At 38.0% G+C, this 22,767-nt stretch overlaps 1 protein-coding gene and 1 long non-coding RNA gene across 3 annotated transcripts; one reads left to right on the forward strand and one right to left on the reverse strand.

Annotated features, from left to right (window-relative positions):
• The first annotated feature begins 1,188 nt into the window (after positions 1-1,188).
• Positions 1,189-17,305, forward strand: LOC111344281 (uncharacterized). Its single transcript, XM_022951497.2, has 29 exons — positions 1,189-1,362; positions 3,631-3,756; positions 3,828-3,860; positions 4,631-4,678; positions 4,775-4,813; positions 5,348-5,407; positions 5,479-5,561; positions 5,733-5,783; positions 5,879-5,951; positions 6,623-6,736; positions 7,108-7,538; positions 7,794-8,103; positions 8,441-8,553; positions 8,905-8,963; positions 9,049-9,191; positions 9,553-9,672; positions 10,164-10,430; positions 10,610-10,705; positions 11,197-11,208; positions 11,397-11,423; positions 11,547-11,567; positions 11,943-11,963; positions 12,151-12,231; positions 12,318-12,488; positions 12,826-13,356; positions 13,651-13,769; positions 14,712-14,772; positions 15,127-15,318; positions 15,983-17,305. The coding sequence occupies exons 1-29, from the start codon at positions 1,296-1,298 to the stop codon at positions 16,282-16,284; spliced, it is 3,771 nt and encodes a 1,256-aa protein (XP_022807232.2). The 5' UTR covers positions 1,189-1,295; the 3' UTR covers positions 16,285-17,305.
• A 27-nt stretch (positions 17,306-17,332) lies between these two features.
• Positions 17,333-20,843, reverse strand: LOC111344284 (uncharacterized). 2 transcript variants are annotated; one of them, XR_015990478.1, is made up of 5 exons: positions 20,825-20,843; positions 20,557-20,698; positions 19,394-19,473; positions 19,181-19,225; positions 17,333-18,508 (listed from the first exon to the last, which is right to left on the reverse strand). It is a non-coding gene; the product is annotated as an uncharacterized LOC111344284 (long non-coding RNA). The 2 variants fall into 2 exon arrangements; XR_002696140.2 differs by lacking the exon at positions 20,825-20,843 and having other exon boundaries at positions 20,557-20,734.
• Positions 20,844-22,767: the final 1,924 nt, after the last annotated feature.

Raw genomic sequence — 22,767 nt, forward strand, 5'->3', positions numbered from 1 at the left:
GGACAAAGCAGGCGAACTTTATGCATTCCATTAAAAGTAATCTAATAATAATAATTTAATATTTATATTGCGCAAATTAACATGTGGATATGATCAAATGCGCATCAAAACACTTTTCGGGGGACTTTGGCCGGACTGCATTAGCAGTTTACAAACAATCGGAGGAAACTTATTTGAAGATGCCCCCTCCCCCACCAATTCCTAGTAAACAGGCCCGACCACATCACAGTAATCTCGTGAGTGGGTTCTTTAACATCCCTTGCCTAACCAAATTAACTAATTAATAGATGCAGGAGACGGGACCCACGGTTTATTCGTCCTTATCCGAGAAGACTAGAATGTCTATCCATTTCTTGATCTAGAAAGGTAGCGCATTCTCCTCAGTTATTTTAAGACCTTGAGTGTTGGTCCGGCCGGGGCTCAAACCATCGACCTCGACCTCCCGCACAACAGTCCAGCGCTTTAACCAATTGAGCTAACCAGGAGGCGGATGTGACGCAGATCTTTATGGAGATGAGTAAAATTCTGCAATGATGGGTTTATGAGGGAAAAAGAATAATCATTCCTGCCGGTAAAAACGCCGAGAATAATTCAACATATCAAATTCAAGTGAGCTAATTTCAACAATAGTCACTTCAATTTGTCTTAATTAGTTTTTTTCTTTTTTTTTGCAGTCTTCATTACATAGATTTAGTTTAAACCATATAAGTGGTATTTTTAACGCCACTGGCAGTCCCCGAGTTTCTTTTTAATGCTTCAATTTGGAGTCAAAGCCGTTAACTGACCGCCACTCTGCCTCAATCTTGTCACGGTTTTCTCCGCATTGGCTGAATTTTACACAGCGAAGCGTAAAATTGCATCTGGGCCAAGGTAATAACACGTACAGTGCGTGATCATCGTTCAAACCTTTACAAATCCATACCGTTGCACAGTAAGCTAACAAATGTAGTCTTGCTGTAAGATAATTGCACGAAAAAGCAGTTTTTGATGAAATCAAGTCATTTCTGCTCCTGGAGGTAAAGGTGCGAGAAAATTTGCGACATATCCAACAAATAACGTAATTTTTAGCGCGCTCTGATCATTACCTCATACAAAGCAACCAATCGGTAAAGCGTACCTGCTAAAATACGGGCTGGTACCATGAATATTGGATATCGTGTTTATTTTAGGTTTCGGAGGACCAATCGGAGCGTACAGTGTGATATCGCTGGTATTTGGAGAGAAAGGAAAATTTCATGTCCGAAACTTGAATGTAGAGCGAGGGAAATTTGGGAGAAACATTTTCCCAAAGTATTATGAGGACCGTATCATTGGTTTTGATCTTCGGATTGTCTGCAGTGGGGTTTTCACGACCTTCCGAAAGTAAGTAAACCTTATTCCTACCGTAGTTGAGTACGATCACTGTACCGAGCAGATTGATCTATCTTACAACCTGGGACACCTAAGTGTCTAATGTGGAAGATCCCATGGGGGTCCAAGCCTCTTCTCTCTGACTGAGAAGTACCTTTCATAAAACCAAGAACTAGTTAAGCTAAGCCACGAAAGAAGTTTTAATTTTCCATGGTTCCAAGATCGTGGATAGTGATATGCTTTAACAAGTTATGTTTAAGAAATGTTGACACTCCACAGTAACAGCCACCCGTCAACTCTTTCCCTGCTTAAGCCTTCTCTGGAATAAAGTTTATTTCATAAAGCTATTCTCCAACTTTTACGAATGCGTTTGAAACTTTATTCTTTTATCGTCCTAACAACTGAGCTTTTAACTCTCCAGTGGATCTCTAAACCAACTGTTAGAATTGTTATTTTGACGACATCGCTTTGCTCATTGAAAAATGCCATTTCTTGCTAATTGAAAACTTTTAAAAATGCGCGGATCGCTAAAAAGCTTGTCTCCTTTTTGTTTTAATCACTTCCTGTCTAGACCAGCATTTGCAGATGTTAAGTCGGCCAGATTTTGATCTTTTGTTTTCTTTGGTTTTTAGACGATAACTTGTCACTAACTTTGAACGTGAGATCATTCAAGCAACACAAAACACAATCAACCGAGTCACAGAGTCTTGCATGGTTTATACCTTCTGTGATTTTTAGTAACGCAAGAGCAATATTTTCATTCATCCATGAAATTTCTGAATTAAATGTTTCATTGGAAACTGAAACTTTACACGTTATGTCTCTTTGATATACGCTAATAATGATCTTCTGAGGAGTTGACCACACCTTAAAAATTTTATGTTTAGAAAAAAAGTTTTACCACCTTACTAATTCAAAGCAGAATGCAAAATTTTAAATTCAAATCTAGGGTTTGGGGAGACAAAAAATGTTTTTGTTTGATGGAATTCTACCCTGAGTTTTATCAAGTGTTTTAATGGCTAGATTTTTGAAAGGAAATTGTAACCTTTCTGTGGCCTTTTGGCAGAGTATGGGAAACGTACTTTTATCATAATATCATATCTGGTAACGACAAACGTATATGAGAAAAATTAATGTTGGCTTTGACCAATCTCAGAACGCATTCAACCACAAAAATAAATAACTTCCTTCAAGATTCGAAGTTTGTCTCAAAACTCTTAATGAATTACTCTCAGTTTGCAGGGTTATTTATATCGAACTACAAACTATAAAATTCATGTTTTGCGGGCCCCTAAAGGCTGGTTTTCACTTGCGACGGAGTCGTAGTCGGAGTCGTAATCAGAAGCGTGGAGCGATACGATCTAGTGAAAATCAAACCAACGGAGTCGGAAGTAGAACACCAATTCTGCCTATGACTCCGTCGCTTACGATCTTGTGAAAACTGCATTGTCAGAGTCGGAAGCGGAAGCGGAAGAATAAACCAATCACAATGCTCGATTCCATCTTTCCAAAATACACAAATAGCCATAACAAATTTAAACGTGTGAGCTTGACTGTAAAATTACGAAATTAAAAGTTAAAATACTCGAAACCTACCGAAAGTACAATTCACGAACACCAAGACGTAGTTCGCTGACGAGGTTAGCATACTCTTCCTAAGCTGCTCGACGTCGATAGATATCACGAGCCCAAAATTTCTCTCTTTTTTGAACGATATTATTCCTGTATTGTCTCTGCCTGCGCAAAATAATGATTAATAGGAGCCAAAGTTGCTCTTCGTCCGCCCTGTTGTCTTTGGCGCCAAAATTTGTACTTTAGCGGGCCTGGAATAAAGCATTGTGATTGGTTTATTCTACCGCTTCTCCTTCCGACTCTGACAATGCAGTTTTCACTAGATCGTAAGCGACGGAGTCATAAGCGGAATCGGAAGAAAGTGGAAACGTTCTTATTCTTCCGACTCCGATTCCGTCGGGCTTATGACTCCGCTTACGACTCCGTTTTTCAACTTTCACTGCGTGGGTCATAAGCGCTCTTACGACTCCGACTACGACTCCGTCGCTAATGAAAACCAGCCTTAAGGAAACATAAATGATCGGCAAATATTAGGTTTCTTATCAACCTCAGGAAGAAAGAAACAAGAGCAAACCTGAAAAATAATTAAATAAATAAATAAATGTATGTACATCTTTAAAACTCAAAGTTCGTTTTCACCGTATCTCTTGTGAGACGGAAGTGAATGAATGATCTGAAGCCCTTATGTTGTGTTATTTGTTTGTGTAGAAAAATTCAAAGCTGCAGAAATAGTGGATGAGTCGGATAGAGAACTTATCCGAGTTGCTAGAGGAGATGTAGAGGATGAAGAACCTAAAGAGAAAGCTCACCACGAAAAGAAAAGATCCACTGAGGGTAAGCTCACCTAAACAACACTGCCATGGGCCGGTTTACGAAAGGTAACTGTTTTTTTTTTATTCGATCAGAGATCAAACGGAATAAAAGAGCTGCAGAGGAAGGTAAGTTTGACTTTGTGTCTTCGTTGATTTTAGGTATTCAATAGGTGGTATAAAAAAATAAGTTGGTTTTATCGACTGAGTTGATAAAGTAAATTGGCATCGGTAAAGAGTTTAAAAGCAGAAGTTTCGAGCGCTAGCCCTTCCTTAGAGCGAATGACGAAGGGCTAACGCTTGGAACGTCAGCTTTTAAACTCTCTACAGCCGCCAATTTACATTATACAACTCAGTAGATAAAACCAAATGATCCATCAAACTAAGCCTGGTTTATTGCAATGATGAGTGCATAGACAGGGGAACAGCTTGGCCGTTATTGTCTTGGCACACATGTATATTATTGATCAGAAATAAAGTGTGTGCAAGTGATTTCCATTATTATCGAAATGCGACTGCCCCGCCTGACTAGATATTTCAATGTTCTAGGAGGGTAAACTTATAAATTGTATCAAAACTCTGAAAGATTCATAAAGAAAGAGGTGGATGGCTTAGGCCTATAAAGCGACGAAACTGAACAACAGACTTCAATTAAACGAGTCGCATCTATAACATTCAAAGATGTCGAGTTCTTGTCGCCACCAACGAGTGTAGATCAGAGTAACACCAGCTGAGTGTAGAGGTGATCATCCAGTTCCACATTGACGAAACCGGAAAAAATGGAGGATTCCTTGGAAAGAAAACAAAAACTTTTAATCAGGGGGTTTAATCCAGTGAGTTACCCTATTGCTTTTCAAGCTATATCGTTTAAATCATATCCTGCTACATTTTCCCAACAGACGCTTTCTTTCAAGCTCTTTTGACGCGAGCAGCAGACAAGAAAACAGGTTTGAATAACTGGATTTTCTACATCTCCCTTTAAAAGCCCTCAGTATTTGCACGTGACCAGTGAAATCTTATCATTCTCTGTCTTCCCTTTTTAGAAAAGAAGAGGTCTTTTGATGATGGTGCCGACAACACAGGTACAAACTTTCAACCATTATATTTTAGCTAATGGTTTCTTTTCGTTTAAAATATTTCTCAAAATGGATTCAAGAAAATTAAGATTGGGAAAATTTTTCTAGACTGAATTGTGAAAAGTTTCGACAAGGGCGCACGCGCAGACTTAGCTGAGGCAAAGACGTTTTGAGACGCGGACGGAGACCAGAAAATGCAACTAATTCTGGTGCACATTGACATCAAGTTATATAATTGAAAGTCCCTTTTTTTAGACATGTATCTTGCTTGAGGGAAAACAACTCTCAACTTCTGGCTGCTGTTCGTGTCTCTGAAACGTGTTTGCTTAAGTTCCCTTTTGAGTCCAGAACAGAAGTCGTAGTCTTGAATTAATGGATACCTTACTTACGTCGCTTACGTTTGCTAGATGTCATACAAATATTGCAAAGCACGGCTTATTGATGTGATAAAAGAAATAGTTTTGATACGTAGGATAATTCTGATCCTCTAATCGTTAATTCATTATATTTATTGGGGTGTTGTTGCTGTTGTTCCGTTAGGATATATAATCCGAGACGATTGGAAGGGAGACTCAAAAATTTCAGATGCTGACAGGCAGGGTAAGATCTCGTGATTAACCCAAGGAACAGAGGGGAAAAAGAAGAGTAACAGTGCTTTTATAAATTTTCAGAGCTTGAGAGTCTTTTTAATGCCATCAACTCACCTGACGATGAAGGAGAGGAAAAAGTAGAAGAGACAAGAAGTATAAAGCCGGTGAGAAATTTGGTTTAGGTTTCGAACATTTATGGTATCTACATAACCTTCTGCAGAAGCCGGGAAAGCTCATTTTTTCTCTATCTTGCTTTTTTTAGGTTTTTCTTCTGTTTACTTCTTTTTTATTGTTTTCATCTTATTTTTTTTTACAATATTTTACTTATATTTTAGGGCTTAGAAGGAAAGATTCAACAATTTATTGAATGGCTTATGAGTCAGCCGGTGAGTGTAAATCACATGCTGTAAATTGAACCTCAAATGGCATTGTTATTTGTTTATTCTCATTAGACCAAACCCATGCATTCTGATTTTTTCAGCCGGACAAGTTTACAAAGTCCTTATCGCACATTCTTGATGTAGAGCAGTCTTTGACGAAGATGTTTTATGACGGTAGGTTGCAATGATCCTCAAACTGTGACCAAGTTTCCTTTCGGGGATGGTTTGCGTACAGTTTCAGGCAAAATATTGTGAGCATTGAGCCGCACGCTGCAGGAAGTGGCCATGGTCTGTGGGGATTCTTTTCTTGTTTACTTTCTCGCCCTCTCACTTCACCATATACTGTCCACTGCCAATTTTTGGGCCGAAAACAACAACAACAAAAAGAACAACAGCATTGGAGGAACAACTGATCGTAACTTAACAGGCTGCTGACAAAATAATATCGAGGATCCAGCGATCATGATCTATAGTAGACAGTACTATGTTTGAAGTCATGGCATTTAAGTAACCAACAAACCCATAAAAACACTTCTAGCTACTCAGGTCACACAATCGTGAAGTTTTCTCAGTGAAAAATCGGTTGCATTTTGTTAATGGTGCAGGCGGTAGTTCCAGTGGACATCATGCTACTATGTAACGAATGTATTGACCTGATCCAAGAGGTGTTATGCAGGTAGCAGAGAAAGTGAACTGTCTCTGTCAAGATATCTAATGATTTAACCGAGTAATCAAAGTCTCCCTGCCTTAAATGATTGTATATTTACAAATAGAGTTTCTGGTAACGAAGACCTCCCTGAAACCAACCGGTGCCAACTCGGCTCTCTATTAACTACTGATTTTAGGTCCGCCACAACAACAGCAGCAGACAGATCAACCGCAGCAGCAAGGTCAGCAGCAGGGACAACAACAGCAAGGTCAGCAGCCGCAGCAGCAATTACAGCAACAAGATCCAGCGGGTAAGCAGACCTGCATTATGCAAGGAACATTGCTGTTTGTCGGAATAAGATATTTGGTGTAATGATAAACGCGAAATAACGTTTCAAATAACGTTTTGGATATCCAAGACTAAATAATGAAAAAAGTGAATTGGATAAATAATAACCTTTTTCAATCTTTGGAAGTCTGCTTCAGCAGTGACCATAATGATGATAAACTAATAAATGAATAAATGGACGAAAGTTAAAAATCGATAAAGAGATATACGAATTTATGATTAGATTAATATATAAGTTTTTGTATAAAGTGTCTATATATTTTAGTTAAAATCTACGGGTCTCTTAGCTTTTCTTAAATAACTGTCACTGACATTTGTTTTCCACCATTTCAGCAAGTACAGCAAATAACAACAAGAACTGCAAGAGTAAGTGCTTTACTCTACAGCTGGGTAACACAGAATGTAAGATCATTTGTGATCCTCCATCCATTGAACAGCCAACACAGTCCCCTTATGGGCTCTATCCACAGCAGTACGGTCAGCAGTATCCTTATGGAGCACAGATGCCATCACCCTGCATCCCTCCTGCCTGTCAGCCCAGTCAGTACCCCGGTTACATGTCTGCTCAGCCATATCCTGCAGCTGGAGCCTATCCTGCTGCGGCTGCAAGCACCTCACCAGTTCAGGAAGGCTGCGTAGGACGGTCATGTGACAAAAAAGAGCCACAGTCTGATAAACCGGCTGAAGAAAAACAGGAAAAACAAGATAAACCGGCTCCTCCTGCCCCAAAGCCTGCCCAAGCTCCGTCTCCATACACTTTCCAGGTTCGATGTTTTAGCCCGCTCGATCGTTACATTATTCATGCTTTTCGCGTGATACAATGTAATAAAACGGTCCAATTACCTTAAATACTATTTAAAACTAATAGGTAGAGAATGGCGAGAGCCGGACAAAGCAATTTTGAAATACATATTCAGGCATATGGTTAGACGTATTTGTAGCATTTAGCTTCTGTTCATATAAGACTTGGACAATATTTATTCTAAACTTTCACTAAATAACCTTGAATATCCCTGTAGACTCCCGGCGCAACAGTTGTGATGGATCCAATCAGTATCAGTCAGCAGCCTGAGCCTCAGAAACCAGTTGCTCCAATGATCCCGGGTCAGATCCCAATGGCGATGCCTCAGCCTCAGCAGCCTCAAGCATACGCTGTTCCCCAGGCCTCCCCTCAGGTCCCTTATTCCATTTCCATCTCAGGAGTGGCTGCACCGCCAGCGCCAGCCCAGCCCCAGGGCGCCGCACTTGCACAGCACTTCAAGCCTATGCCTAATAACTGTCAGGATTATAGCACGCCAAGATGTCGCGTCTTCCTCGATTGGCCCACAGGTATGGAATAACTCAGTGATTACATGAGATACTTACCATGCGTCCAGGACAATCATGGTTAAAGCAATTTTTAGAATTCCTATGCTTTCGACAACCAATTAAACCTTTGAGCTAACTTTAAAAAACTACTGACTCTGCGAGACAAAACTGTCAGAAGAAAAGTCTCTCTTCCGTAACTTCAGCTGTTTTCAGGTATGTATGGATCAATCGTATATGTGTTTTGATTTTGAGGTCAATACTGCTGAAGATAAAGACACCGCATCATCGAAAGGTGCTTTACCAAAAAAAGGTTAGCTTTCCTAATCTTCTAGTATACGTATTGTTTCAATTTTCACAGATGAGCGTAATGAAATAAAAGCTTCACTAAGATTCAAACAAAACTGGCACAATGATTACAAGCGTCCATCTTCAACAAAGTACAAGATCTTTGCTACTGAGGTGGAGAAAGCGGTAAGCTTTATTACAACGTATTTTAGGTTTTTTTCGTTTTTTGCATAAATGCGGCCATACAACTATTTTTGTACCCTGCATGGACTGTCCCTTGCGAGACAGATTGAAGACATGCATATGACTAACTATTTCCTTTTCAGGAACTCAGGAACAAATATTGAAATATTGGCCTAAGAGTCAGTTTCACTGTCGCTGGAGCAGAACATGATGTTCCAGTGCTGTTTGCTGTATAGAGCACACCAAAAACAAATCTTTATACTCGTTTATTACTTCATAGCAGGTTACGTTGTGTGTGTGTGTGCGTTTTTTTTTTCTTTTTTTTAAAGAATCACAATCTTTTTTGCATCACAGATAAAAGACGTTTACACCCAAGACAAGAATTTTAGAGAGGTCAAAGTTACCAGCTTTAGGTAAGATCTTGTATGTTATGAATGTTATTGATACGAGATTCGAAGAGTACTGAATGATCCAACTTACTCTCGTGTTGATTTACAGCGAGGAAGACATGAAGGTAGCAGCCAATTTCCTTATTGAGTTTGCTCAGCCAGAGTACAGCGCACTGAGATATCTTTCCCGCGCTATCTCCGAAAACTACCTGCAAAGCATGCCGGTTTTCAAGAATACGTTGCTGAGGGAAGGTAAATGCAGAGGAAGATAATCTTGAAAATATGTAAATTATCTTAATACTGAGAAAGTTGTTTCGTGCTCGGTGAGAGCTCGCTTTAGGGTTATTGTTTATGATTAGAGCATTTATTTTCCCACATGGCCCTTCAGCGTAGTAAAATCTGGCAATCAGTATTTCCCTCTGGATGTTTAAGATTCCTAAAACAGAAAAGGTTAAATTGTGGGCATTCATATTGTGCACTTCTGCAAAAATCTCTTTCCATTTTTGAGTTACTACTTCAGTTTCTCCAGGAGTAGCTCGATAATATTTGATTCTAAACCGATTTTGCTAGACATGTTTTTCTTTCTTTAATGTTTTCTTCCTTTTTCACGTAGGTATCGCGCATCGTCACCGATCAATTGTAGCCACTCAAAAGGAACTGGATGCTGTTCCTAAAGTCAAAGTTGTGAGCAGCCATAAACAAGAAGATGAAATTTTGACAACTTTGTCAAGCGGTCTGTATTAACTTCTCTCTGTTCCTTAAATAAATGGTAATTTCATTGATATATATTTTTTATTTGTTTGCTTGCTTGCACGTTGTGTGTAAGTGATCACTAAGTTCTCTGGAAGTTTTTTTGCTTTCATCTTTGATTTGTGTCAGTTTCCAACCGATAATAAATAAAACAATAGAGTTAATGTACGCAGGCATAAATATGTTTGGGCCGGACTCTCAGTCATTTTAGCGGCGAAGGTTAAGATGACTGAGAAGGACTCAAAACATATATCCAAGAGCATAAACTGTGTTAATATTTTTATCACTCTGAAGGGCATTGAAAAATTAAAAACTGACAAAATGATAGCAAAACATTCTAAACAAACACGTGGGTGTGCGAGTGGGCTAAAATACAGTTCAACCGCCACAATCTCCTTTTAGCCCGCAAAATGTGCCGGACGAAGAGATGATAACTTCCATTAACTATGTTTTATCTGTAATTGTTCACTGTAGCCTACCTGGGATGCTACAGAGATAAAAAACCCAATCGTGATCTAGGAAAACAGTTCACAAAGTATGAAATGACACCCGAGTGGTGTGTTGGCAAGTGTAAGCTGGGCGGTTACAAATATGCAGGGCTACAGTATGGATATCTGTGCTTCTGTGGCGATAGGTTTGGAACCTACGGCAAGGTTGATGACGCTGAATGCGACAGTTTATGTTTTGGTGATAAGACAAGATATTGTGGAGCTTTCTGGCATAATTCTATCTTTTCTGTCGGTAAGTCATCGACAATGAATGAAAAACTGAAACCTTATTATTTTCAATTATACAATTTAAATTTCGCTCTCAAAAATGCGATAAGAATTCAATCCCAGTTAAAAGAAATGTACCAAACGTTTCGAAAAAGATCGGAATTGTCTACAAAGTAATAACATCTGACCCTTTTTTGAAAAAAGATCGCGAAAAACATGAACCACCTGCAAAAGATGAGCCTGAAGAGCAGGAAGACAGTGGATCAGGGGAATCTGTGGAAGAGCCAGAGGACAAATATGGTTAGTAACCTGGTCTGAATTTCAATTAGCTTATTTCACCATCATTAGATGCATTTGACATTTATCTCTTTTAGATACGCAGTGACCGAAGTGGGATTTACCTCGCCCACACAATAAATTCTACGTGTAATCCTCGGTTGTTTTACCATCTCATCCAGCTCAGAAATGTAGTGGCATTCCTTGCTCTGGTCTTTGAATGTGAAAGAAACACTTGACGAGTCATCATGTAGCTGATAAACTCCCTAACTCTTTGAAAGTATTATATCGTTTTGCTGAATCTTCCCTCTGTTTTTCGTTTGCTTCATTTTGTAATTAATTCCCTACAATATTTTGTTCAATAGCGTTCTCACTCGCCACATTCTTTGACACAGTAACCACTTTACGGTGAATACTTGATTGCTTTAGCAAACAATCTGGAAGGTTTTATTGATTTGGAATAACCTCAAGTTGATTTTATTTTCCTTTCATGTTCATCACTTGATATAACCAAGTACCAGAGCACAGTAAGTATTTGTAATTGTTAGTGTATATAAGCCACGGATGATTTTTCATGGTATTTGATATAAGGAACAACTGTTTCTTCGTTTTACAACTCTTGGAAAAAATTCACTATGCCTTTGCTTACACAATAATTTCGAAATCGCACTCCCTAAGTTCCTGCCTTTAATATTTTGCCTTTTTTTCTTCATAGCTGAAGTTGCTAATCATCTCATGAAAGGTAAGCGTAACTCCAGTTTTCAAATGACCTTCATCATGAGCACGTGATGTCAATGCCTAAATTTTATATAATAAGTTCATATTATTATAATATTAAATCTCTAATTTTCTGTATTTCTTTTAGCTGCGGAAGCTGCCCTGAAAGGTAAGCGTATTTGTAAGGAGCTATCATATAAAGGAATAAAATTCAGCCTGGGCATTAAATGCAGCTTGAGTTAATGTGATATCACTATATTGTGGATAACTTTGAGTTCATGTATGCTCTGTTGAATAAAGGTGAAGCCCCATAAAGTTATCAACTAATTAAAACTTATAGAGAGTGAGGGCCTTTTTGGTTTACTTCTGTCATTCAATCCCAAGCCCACGCTATCTGTTCTTGGTGTTGCGTTAATCCATTTCGGGAATTGTAGACTCAAATTCTGCGGGTAACTGGATCATTTCACCTCTGGTTTTTTCACGGTGACTGTAACTAGCCTGTGAAAACTCGTTTATAATAGTGCTGATTATTCTTATTTTTCAGCTGCCAAGAAATTGCTACCACGTGAGTATTCTCTTTATATCTTACAATGTGCTAAACGGAATGTTATCAATTTGACTCCGCTTAAGCACGGGTAGAGATTGGCGAGTCATGGGATCAAATATCCATTAAGTATAAATATGTATTAAAAAAAATTTAATGAAGAAGGAGATAAATGCACAATTTACAAATCACCGCCTTTCCCATTCAGATGCTGATCATGGCAAATCCAAACGCGCACCAGATGAAGAATTTCAGATGCAAAGTGAAGATGCACTCAATTCACTTGATGGTAAGTACAGTAAACAAGCACCACACTCTCTGACCATTTGAAAGCGTACAGTGTTTAATTAACTCATTCTTTCTTGGTTTCGACAGAGGCCGAGAAATTGATGGAATCAAAGGATGCGTCCCTTCAATCAACGACTAAAGAGAAACGAGACGCAGAGGGGGATGGTCGGGATCTTCTGGTAGCTTACTTGAGTGACGTAGGAGGCTACGACAGAAATTATCGTGATGTTGGAGATGAGGACGAAAATAGTTCATTAGGTAAGACTACAAACATAGCCAGACAATTGTGCGACAGTGCACTGATCAGACGTGGCTGGATTGCAAATTGAATTAGAAGGGACTTAACATGGAGTCGCAAAATGCACGCCACGGCGTTAATGAAGGGACGGATTTTATTTATTTATTTATCCATTTTGCAAAAGTTAATTGAAAAAATCGACCCATTTCCATCAATAACATGACGTACATTCTTCTACCTCTAGATAAAGGAGTGGTTATCAATGGCTGTGATTCTCAGATACTATTCAAGCCTACTATCCTGTTAACCATAATTTTTTTGTTGTTGTTGTTTTTTTTGTATTCACAATCGTTTTAGAGTCCAACGACAAAAAGCAAAAGGTTGAATACCGAAGAATGGTTATTGATGAGTCAGGAGATGGAGAATTTGTCGAGAAATCAAAGAACAAGGAACTGAAAGCCAGAAAGCGCCGAGAGGTCGCGGAGCCATGGGACGAGAGCTTTGACGGACCAAAGAAAATGGCTTCCAGGGCAGCTCCGGTCGAGACAGCATCAAAGCGTAACGTTATTCCAGTTTCCCTAGGTGATACTGAAGATGACTTGACCATGCTCAATGATGCTTCGGGTGAGGATAGCATGCTTGAAGCCAAACGAAGCCAAACTTTTCAGCCATTAACATCGGAAGAAAGCTCGAGCGCGGCTGAATCCGGCAACGGGGCTGATGCTGCTATTGAATCTGGTGACATGGATGTATCTGATGAGCAATCCGGGTTTGAAAACCAGGAAGCTGACGAACCAGAGGAGTCAGGCGATATTGCTCAGTCTGGGAAGACAGACTTACGAGAGGAATCTGGAGAAAAGGCAGATGAGGAAGAGAGCAAGGAGACAAGTTAGTGAAATCATCAGAGATATTTAAATATGGTCGACTAAGCGTCACCTGGGCACACTTCGAATCTGTCCAATAATAAGCTGGCAACACAATTTTCAAGTGATTTTTGATAGAAATTTTGTATTCGATACAGTCGTGCTGTTATCCACACGTTTGACCTCAGCGTAATTTGGAAATAAAGGAAATATAAAAATATTACAAAGCTTATAAGATTATCGCGTTCGCATGATCACTGATTTCCATGGCTATGGTGTTAAGCATTATATAAAATGATATAGTATGTTTTTCTCATAGATTCCGCACGTGTTGTCAGGGCAGTTGAAAGCGAGAATGATAAAGTCTCTTTGTCTCGGCATCGTAGAGAACTGCCGGAAGTTTTGGATGAAGAAGATAAAGCAAAGGAGAGATCCAAGGTGAGAAGTTTTATAGAAATCCATATTCACACGATAGTTTAGTAGTAGTAAACCTTTATTTAACTAGGGTAATCCCTTCAGAATACTTAAAGGTATATCTGTTATCAATAGGAGCCCTAAATTAAAAACTAACAAAAAATTTTAAAAATAAATAATAAGAAACTAAGTAACTAAGTTAAAATAGTAAAGCATAACAATTAAAACTGATTCTTATTTAATAAATAATCATTGTACACAACTGAGCCATTATAATAAAAACTTTTCTTGGCGGTCTCAGTTCTTACTGAAGGTAAGTATATAAAATTGCTTCTTCTTGGTTCTCTTGAAATGACTTCCATATTCAACTTAAAATAATTTTTTAAAAACTGTGGTACATTATTATTTAAACACCTCTTCACTAAACCTAAAATACGATCGTTACGACGATCTTCTAAACTCTGAAAATTAAGATAATTGGTGGATGTTGTACCCCAGGGTCGGTGAATCAGATCTTGTAATTTCGTTTTGATGCGAAGGTTTTCTTTTTTTGTCAGTAAAATAATCAGCCCTTTTGCATGAGAAAATTCTAAAACTGAATTCCATCCTAAGAAGATAGTCGAACCCTCTTTATCACAAATTACTCACAAGATGAAAGAATTTCAACGGCATTAAGTAAAGTAATGTTGTTGCAAAAGAAATGAGGCATTGTTCAGCAAAGAAGCACCACGAATGAATGCGATTAAAACGAATTACAAAAAGAGTCGAGTTCAGAAATTTTATGCGAAAGAAACAGCTTTCAATCTCAATCTGTTTCTTACCCGTCTACCTTCTCTGAAGGGATTTGTTAGTGTGGGGCCCGAGTCTTAACTCTATGTCAAGTTTGTTACTGGGCCGGGTTAAACTGTTATTGTCAGGATAAGACTCTTGTTTGCTTGTAATAAGCCTTATACATCTGTATTTCAGAGACAAGATTTCATGTTGAATGACCAAAAAATCAATAAGATGCAGGACCAGGTCACTCAAGGTACAAAGAAAGTCATTCAGTTGTTATTACTTGAATTAAAAATAATAACTTTAACTGTTGCTGTTGATAAATCTCTGCTGTCTCCATTTTTGGGTTCTTTGTCTACTTTAGCAGAGCTTGTATTTGTATTGGCATTTTTCCATAATAATGCCTCCAAGGGATTCAGTAGTTGTTGCGGTTTACATTTTATAATTCCCATTTGTCACCATTTAATGTTTCATGATGATCACAAATTAGTTTTTGTTTCTTTTCACTGCATACTAATGTCTCCTACTGATACTTTAACACACACGTCCAAAATTTGCTTTCCAAATTCATTTTGAAGTAAATTTGACCTTTCCCCCTTTCTTTCAGGAGTGGACAATGTAATGGGCCTGATACTAGACATATATCAGTCGAAGAGGACTCTGGCGAGATTGGGGCAGGTTATTAGCCAATTGAAACAAAATGTGATGCAACAGATGGATGTGCCTGTTGGACAGAGAGATCAAGCAAGGAACAAGCTCAGAAATACCGTTCGACACACTCTAGTGCATAAAATTAACGGTGAGAACTGACCTATCCAATTGAAATATTTTGTCTGTAATTTTTATTTTTCAAGTGACGTTTGCTAGTGAAGGTAAAGTGCATGCTGAGACCAAATGTCAGCTTTATCAAGCTTGGAATCCTGTATTCAACCTTTTTAAGAAGCTATTGAGAACATTGAAATTTTAGCTGCTTCTCCATTTTATACTTGTATTTAAGTGACTCTGAATTTCATTGTATAAAGTTAATTTTTAATCTTAATTTTAAATTATTTGAGCTATTGCTTCACCATTTTATACCTGTATTTAAGAGACTTTTAATTTTATTGTACAAACTTAAATTTTAACGTTAATTGTTAGTTATTTCAATTTCTAATCAATTAGGTCTTGACAGTATGTATTGGGTTTTTTAGATTCTTAATCTTAGAGGCACGTACGTATTTTGAACGAGCTCTATGAGCTCCTTGACGCTACGTGGGTAAAGAAAGTATTGATTGATTGATTGATTGTATCAGCTTTTGGTTAATGATCAAAAGTCAGGCTGTGTTTTCTGCACACGACATCTTGATATATTTTAGCCAGAGATGTTTTTTATCGATTTAATTTATGTTTGTGTCGCTAATGAGGACAACCTAATTTATCCTGCATTTCAACTTTACATGTCCATGCTCTTTGATTATCTTCAGAGCTTGCTCAGTCAATTCGACAAGAAGTTGAAGATTATAAGCAGAGTCACCAAGCAGTAAGCCAGCAAGCCAAGGAGGCCATCTCAGCTCTCTTGGACATTCCCGTTTTCCAAGATAAAGTTAACAACTTAAAAAGCTCAATCAAGAAAAGAGCTGCAGATATTGAGAAAGAATACAAGAAAGCCAAGAGAGGCAGCGAAGAACTTCCAAGTATTTTAAAAGAACACTTCAAGAGAAATGCTCCTGCTGATGTAAAAGGGGAGAAGAGGCTTTCACGCTCTCACAGAGATTTGAATCTATGAAAGAAATCACACAGTTGCAGCGGTGACACCTCGATGCACTTAAATTGCGTGCTTCTAGTAATAGATCGCGATGAAAAATCTTTGATGCAATTTGGGAGTGTTCAGCGTGGGAAGGAAAGCTTATGGAGACTTTGTGATACTTTTTAACCGATTAGACGAACATGTAGACAACTACATGAGAATTTTACATGGGAGAATATCGCAAGGTTTATTTCAGATGTTTCGGAAGATCATCTCATGACCTCATCAAGTAATCTCATCAGTTTCTTTTCGTCAACTGTATAGTAGTAGCTCTCGTTCGTTCAAATTTTTCTTTGCGTGAACGTCCTACTTTTTCTGCGCTATAACCCTCCAAGGATCTGATAATGAACCTTGAAGAAAACAGATTACAAATGAAAGTGAGAAATTTCATCACCTCGCCTTAAGGGCTCCAGCAATTAGCACTTTGAAAACTAGTGTTCCATCGGTTTTAAAGATTGGTTTTTACCAGTTATGATACTCATTATACAATGGAAACTCCATGATATTGTGTGGGACACTGAGACACGCTCTACTGAGACAATTTTACGGAGCTTACCATAGAAGTTTACGTACACTTGTCTAATTGTAACACCCCACCCCAACTTTCCCTCTCCCCAAAGACACACACCCCTTTCAACAGCTAAGTATATTACACATCCATTCATCGTCATTTTTCTATTTGCAATTTACGGAACAGTGGGTGACATAAAAACTTTTGCAATTGATGTCTCTCTGCACGGGGTACTCCAACACTCACTCTGAAGAGTTCACTTCTTCCTTGTAAAATGTATTGGGTGATGGTTTTCACAGCATATTCATAGGATTTCTTTGTTCATTGGTCTGTTTTCTCGTCATTTATTATTCGGCTAAAAGCCAGTTACACAGTCTATCATCTTTTTCTTGGCAACTGTATTGACCTAGGATAATCAGAAACGTATCTAGCAAAACGCAAATTCCATGACTTAGTTTTGCTGAGATGAAATAAATTGTACAGTCTTGATTTCTTGTTATTGACTTAAGCATGTGATTAACGATAAAGAAAAACGTTATTTTATTTTATCAAATGGTGCGTAAAGTTTTAAAATGTATGCCAATAATTTATCTTTAAATTTTCTCCTAGGAAACAAAACTCTTAACTTAGCGAGGTCACTAAATTTCTGTAAATAATTTTGGGCGGCCTCTGACCTCATTATTATACATGTTTAATAATTAAAGTTCAATTAGTTCTCGAAGACAATTGTTCTTGTTTCTGTACACATCACTCCTAAGTTCTAAGTTGTTTTGCGATAAAACGAAACAAAGCAACGCTCTTATTCGCTCAACGAGATTGCATATTCACACAAAAAGGCAAGCTCAAGACACGAAAATCATTTTTGTCAATTGGCTTCGATAGAATATACCAGGGTTGTTTGAAAATGATAGCATTGACGGTACCGTAACATCAAATTCATGGCAGATTGGGGTCTGGTTCGACTCCCTCATACGGTTCACAGAAACTTGGCCAAAATTGTTTCCTTTACCTAATTACTACGGGAACAAGAAAACGTGAATTAAATTTTTAGTTCTAGGCAACAGACGATTCTCCGCTACATGACATCGGCGTTTTATTCAGTGTGGAAGTACATTACATGCACCCACCAATAACGTAGCTCCATTTTCTGCCTTTAAAAGCACACACAACCCACAATTCCTCTATTCGCTCCGACGAAGGGCTAACGCTCGAAACGTCAGCTTTTGTAATCATTACGGTGGCCAATTTACCATTTCAACTTTGTTGATATATCCAAATTATTACATTACATAACTTTCATCACAGTCTACCGCTGCAGTTACCTTATACTTCTTTTAGCTGTTTCCTTCTTTCAATCTAGCTTGATGTTTTGTTCCTTTTTCAGAAACGTAGCCAATTTTAGAAATGGTATTTCAACCTCTTGGTCTCACAAATTTTATGTATTTAACAGGAATGTATTTCTAGGAATTCCATCGCTCCTCGCCATTCAAGTCAACGTTGATCTTTTCCGCAGCTTTCATAAATACATTCCTCTCTGTGCTCGACTTTCTTACTCATTCCTACATGAAACTATGATTCAACTTTAGAACTTTCTTCAAACTTTTGGCCATTGCTTCCTCCTGCGATTGAATAATTACTGTGCTCGTGGCATATGGGTCTCCTATTTCACATCTGGTGTATCCTGACCGCTGTCTGTTGTAAAGGGATCAAAAAGGGTCGTCAATGGAGAAGGATTTTCCGCGTGTGTCTATAGTCCACATCCATTATGTACTCTGTAGTGCTGATAATAATGTTATTAATAACGATATTAATGTTAATGATGATAATTTTATTAGAAATGATCGTAACGATAACTATAAAATAGTAATTATAATGATATCAATAATCTTAATGATTAATAATAGTAATGATAGTGATCATTATGATGATAAAGATGACGATATCAGTAATGATAGAGATATAGTTTGTTTATCGTGTCGATAAACTACACAGATCGATGACAACTTTAAAACATGTTTCAAGGATAAAGCAATGCTGTGTACTTTCAAAAGTATACTCAAACTTCGAGAATGATTTTTCAACTTCTCTTTCGATACAAACATAAAGCAAGTTGTCATAAAAAGCTGAACTCAACCTTGGTAATGTTGTTGAAGTAAAGACACCCTGCGCAAAAAATTGAAAATGCTAATTTGATAAAATCGGCTACTGTAACGACCTGCATCGGTATCTTCATATTGTTAAATACATTTAATGAGTTTACTGCTCGTGAAGAAGGTAAAGTTTTTTTAGAAACAGGCGAGATCTATATAATAAGTATTACCGGGTGTTTTTTAAAAAGAAAAGAACAAAGAACTTGTTGTTTACCTTAGCGAAAGGAAAGATCTATCGATTATAATTGCTGGCTTTAATCTGTCAACAAAACAAAAAAAATTAGTAGGAAATAAATAAGGAGGTTGTATGGATTGGCTTTACTTTATTTTACTTTACTTCTCATTAATTAAAAATGTATATTAAGACTGAACATCAGCCAGGGATTATAGTCCTGTATGTCTACGTGGTTTTATTTACATAACGCACCATCAGTTTTCGTACTGCTGCCCAGAGTTCCGGGTCAGGCTTAGTCTGTGGTCGGATAAGAGGAACTGTTCCACCAACATCTGGGAAAAAGTACACATTGGTGAAGTAAAGATAGAAAATACTCATGATACTTTCAAACTCTTCCGTAGAAAATAGAAAAACGAATGTATAATGAGGTACTCATCTGGGGCATCAATTTCTAGATAGTCCCCTTACTACCAGTGGTTGAGCTGCCGCATTTTTTTGCGTTAAAAAAGCTAACGAACCATTTAACATGAAGTGTACCCTTACAGTGAGACCTATAAACAAAACTTAACCTCGATGTGACGCCTCATCGAGGATTCAAAATGGGCTGCATTAAGGGGGGCAAGCGTTTTAGTCGCAGAGGGACTGTACCGGGTTTATCCGCCGGAAGACCCCACAATAAGTCGTGGATGGGAAATTTAGGTTCATGCTTAGAACAGATTAAGCCAGACTATTAAACTGATCTATCATAGTCAGATAACCTGAGACAATTGAAGTCTAAAACAATTTACAGACAACGCTGATCTTTGCGTACATTTTGCTTTCTGACAATAACTAAATAAAGGAGAGAATGTCGCCAGTTGAAATGACATTCGATTGCTGAATCTTTATTTCAATAAAGCCAGAAAAAGTGCTGAATCGATTGAAAAGTAGTTCACCGAGGAGGCCCTGCTGCAATACGAGATAAAAAAAAAAATAATAATAATATACGTGATGTATGTGAGCGGTTTGTCAGAAAAGTAATGACGCCAAACCTATACATGCAATCAATAACCGAAAATTGGTCCTTACTGATTTTGATGGAAAAATCAGCGCTGATGTAGCTTAAGGAATATTTACGTCATGTTAGGCCATTAACAACTGACTTGGTTCCCACCACAATCAGCGTTAAGATTATGTTGTCCCTAAGATTATGTTGGTTCACCTAACTTCGATGATTCTGTATTTAACAAACCTAAAGTATATTGATTGCAGTCTCTATCCAAGTCGGAGTGTTATTTCTGCAATGAACCAAATCTGACTTTTGCGCTTCGGTTCAACAAATTCGTTTTCGTTGTGATCCGATGGCGTCGACCCCCGACAAAGCTAAATCAAAGGCGTCATATCCTCTAAGAACTGGTAGAATCACCATCACAAACCTTGAACTGGGAACGACGTAACCACACCAACTGCCATAACATACGAAATTGCGATCCAAAGTAGCTTTAAGAAGTCCATGCTGCCCCAAAAGTCAACGATGCCAGAGTAACAACCAATTTATCTTTGGCTGGAGCAGGAACTCTTGAACAAACAACAAGGTGTATTGGTACGCAATTGGGTGACCCAGATTACCTGTGACTGGTAACCTGCACTGAATATAACAACATATGACATCATAGCCCAAGGTTTACCGAAGTTCAAACTCACCACCCTGCTTCTTGAGCAACTTCCACCAAATAATTTGCCCAGAAAATCATTAAAACAATTTCAAAGAGGAAAAAAGAAGCAAACTCTGCGACAAGATTTTTAATTCTTGTGCTGAGAATGATGTCACGAAACAGGGCTAACGTATTCTGATGAAATTGTTCACTGATTCAAGGGTCTGTTGGTTTTCACGATTTAAGTTAAAAGTCATCCTTGGCTCAGTGAATACTGAAAGGTTTATCTACAAATGTGAACACAGCTCCAGAGCGTAAGGGGTACCGGGACGATTTATGGTGTAGCAACGTCAGACTAACTGCGAAAAGATCAGTAGACACTGCGAAGGGAATCTTTTTTTTTAGACAGTTTTTTTGTCGGGGGCTTATGAAATATTTTCCCTAACGTTGCTTTGGTCTCTAAAGACACAAAGAGTTTATTATTAAAGCTATATTACAATCCTAAAATGCATTGGGATTTAGTTAACAGTATTTACCCGCATGGGAGAATTATAAACAAATCCCTCATTAATTTTACTACTTCCTATAGGGTTTCACATAAAAAGAAATTTTTCAGCCAATGTCTAGAAAAACTGAACGATCATAAAAGCGCCATGGCAACCCCAACTCTAGTCCCTCTACATATCAGGCTCGGCCGCTGTTGTCGATAGTTATAAGACTGTAGCTCCTCCAAAGTTCTGAGAATTGTTAGAGATATCTGAATTTCTCAAAATACTCAGTTTTAGTTTGACTAAAGCACCGTTCATAGCAATGATTTATAATGCCCAGTGAGTGTACATCGGTTCATAATTATATCTGTACGCGGCTAGGTTTTGAGCCTACAGCATACTGATATGAATTGGGATGATATATCATTTCCACTGGGGCCGAGTTTGGAATGCATCACCCCACCCCACCCCACCCCCCTCCTAAACTGGCTATCATTCTAGACGCTTTTTTCCGCTTGTTATTGAAATTTCTAAATTCGTGTCAGTTTTGAGAATTTGAGCGCAACAAGCAACGTATTACTAAATAATTGATTATTGATAATAATTTTATAAATATACCTTATGTCGCCAAAAAAAATCGTGTTCAAATCGCCCGTCATACTTGAGGTTGCCGTATTTGCAGAAGAAATGTCGGTATGAAATTGTTTGCCTTTCAGGGATGGGATCATTTATCGAATTTCGGGCAATTCTGAATAAAGAAAGCTGTGGTCTTAGGTTGTAAGTAAGGTAACTTTGACAAAAAAAATGGGTCTTACCAAACGTGATAGGACATAAAATTCTCCATAAAAATTAATTTCTTTGAAATCTGAATAGAGGAAAAAAAAATACTAAATTGACAGAACAACTAACAACGGTTTTAGCTAAAAAACCGTGGCTCCCCAAATTTTTTTTTGCAATTACTGTTCGTAGAAGTGCTGTTCACTAGTTCATATTTTAAAAAGTGTTCATTTTATTCTACTCGAGAAGTTAAGGATGGTATCTTCGCCGATTCTGAGCAGTGCTCTTTACTTTGCAGGGTTCAAAGAGGAAAACGCATTTTTTTTGGGATGTTTCATATTCTTGTTTGTTTCGTAGCATTCGTGCACCTCGTGATCTGCGAAGTAATTTTCGGCAGCTCCTCGTAGTAGAGACATATCATGTCTATAGGTGGTCCGTTTTGTCACGCTGAAGGGTATCAGCCAAATCTTTTAATATCTCAGGGAGTGGGAGGCATGAATCTGAATTTACTGTTTCGTTAACATTACTTTTTGTTTGAAAGGGAAGCTGTAGAGCTGTTGATACGAAATATACTGGATGACTTAATCAGAACATGTCAGCCATTTTATGCATAAACCGGATAAGACAAACACTTTCGGCCCAAAAAAAGAGAACGAAAAATGGAAGTCAATTTACGTCATTTTCTTTTTCTAAGAAAGATGTTACCGAATGACCTCTAACCAGCTTC

Source organism: Stylophora pistillata, chromosome 1 (genome assembly GCF_964205215.1).
Source record: "Stylophora pistillata chromosome 1, jaStyPist1.2, whole genome shotgun sequence".
Taxonomy (NCBI): Eukaryota; Metazoa; Cnidaria; class Anthozoa; order Scleractinia; family Pocilloporidae; genus Stylophora; species Stylophora pistillata.

What these genes read in the sequence shown, in the direction of transcription:
- LOC111344281 (XM_022951497.2), top strand. Translation starts at nt 1,296, where the DNA reads ATGAGGACCGTATCATTGGTTTTGATCTTCGGATTGTCTGCAGTGGGG. An exon ending in GTTTTCACGACCTTCCGAAA is followed by an intron (nt 1,363 to 3,630) that starts GTAAGTAAACCT and finishes TTGTTTGTGTAG; the next exon opens with AAAAATTCAAAGCTGCAGAA. An exon ending in AAGCAAAGGAGAGATCCAAG is followed by an intron (nt 13,770 to 14,711) that starts GTGAGAAGTTTT and finishes TCTGTATTTCAG; the next exon opens with AGACAAGATTTCATGTTGAA.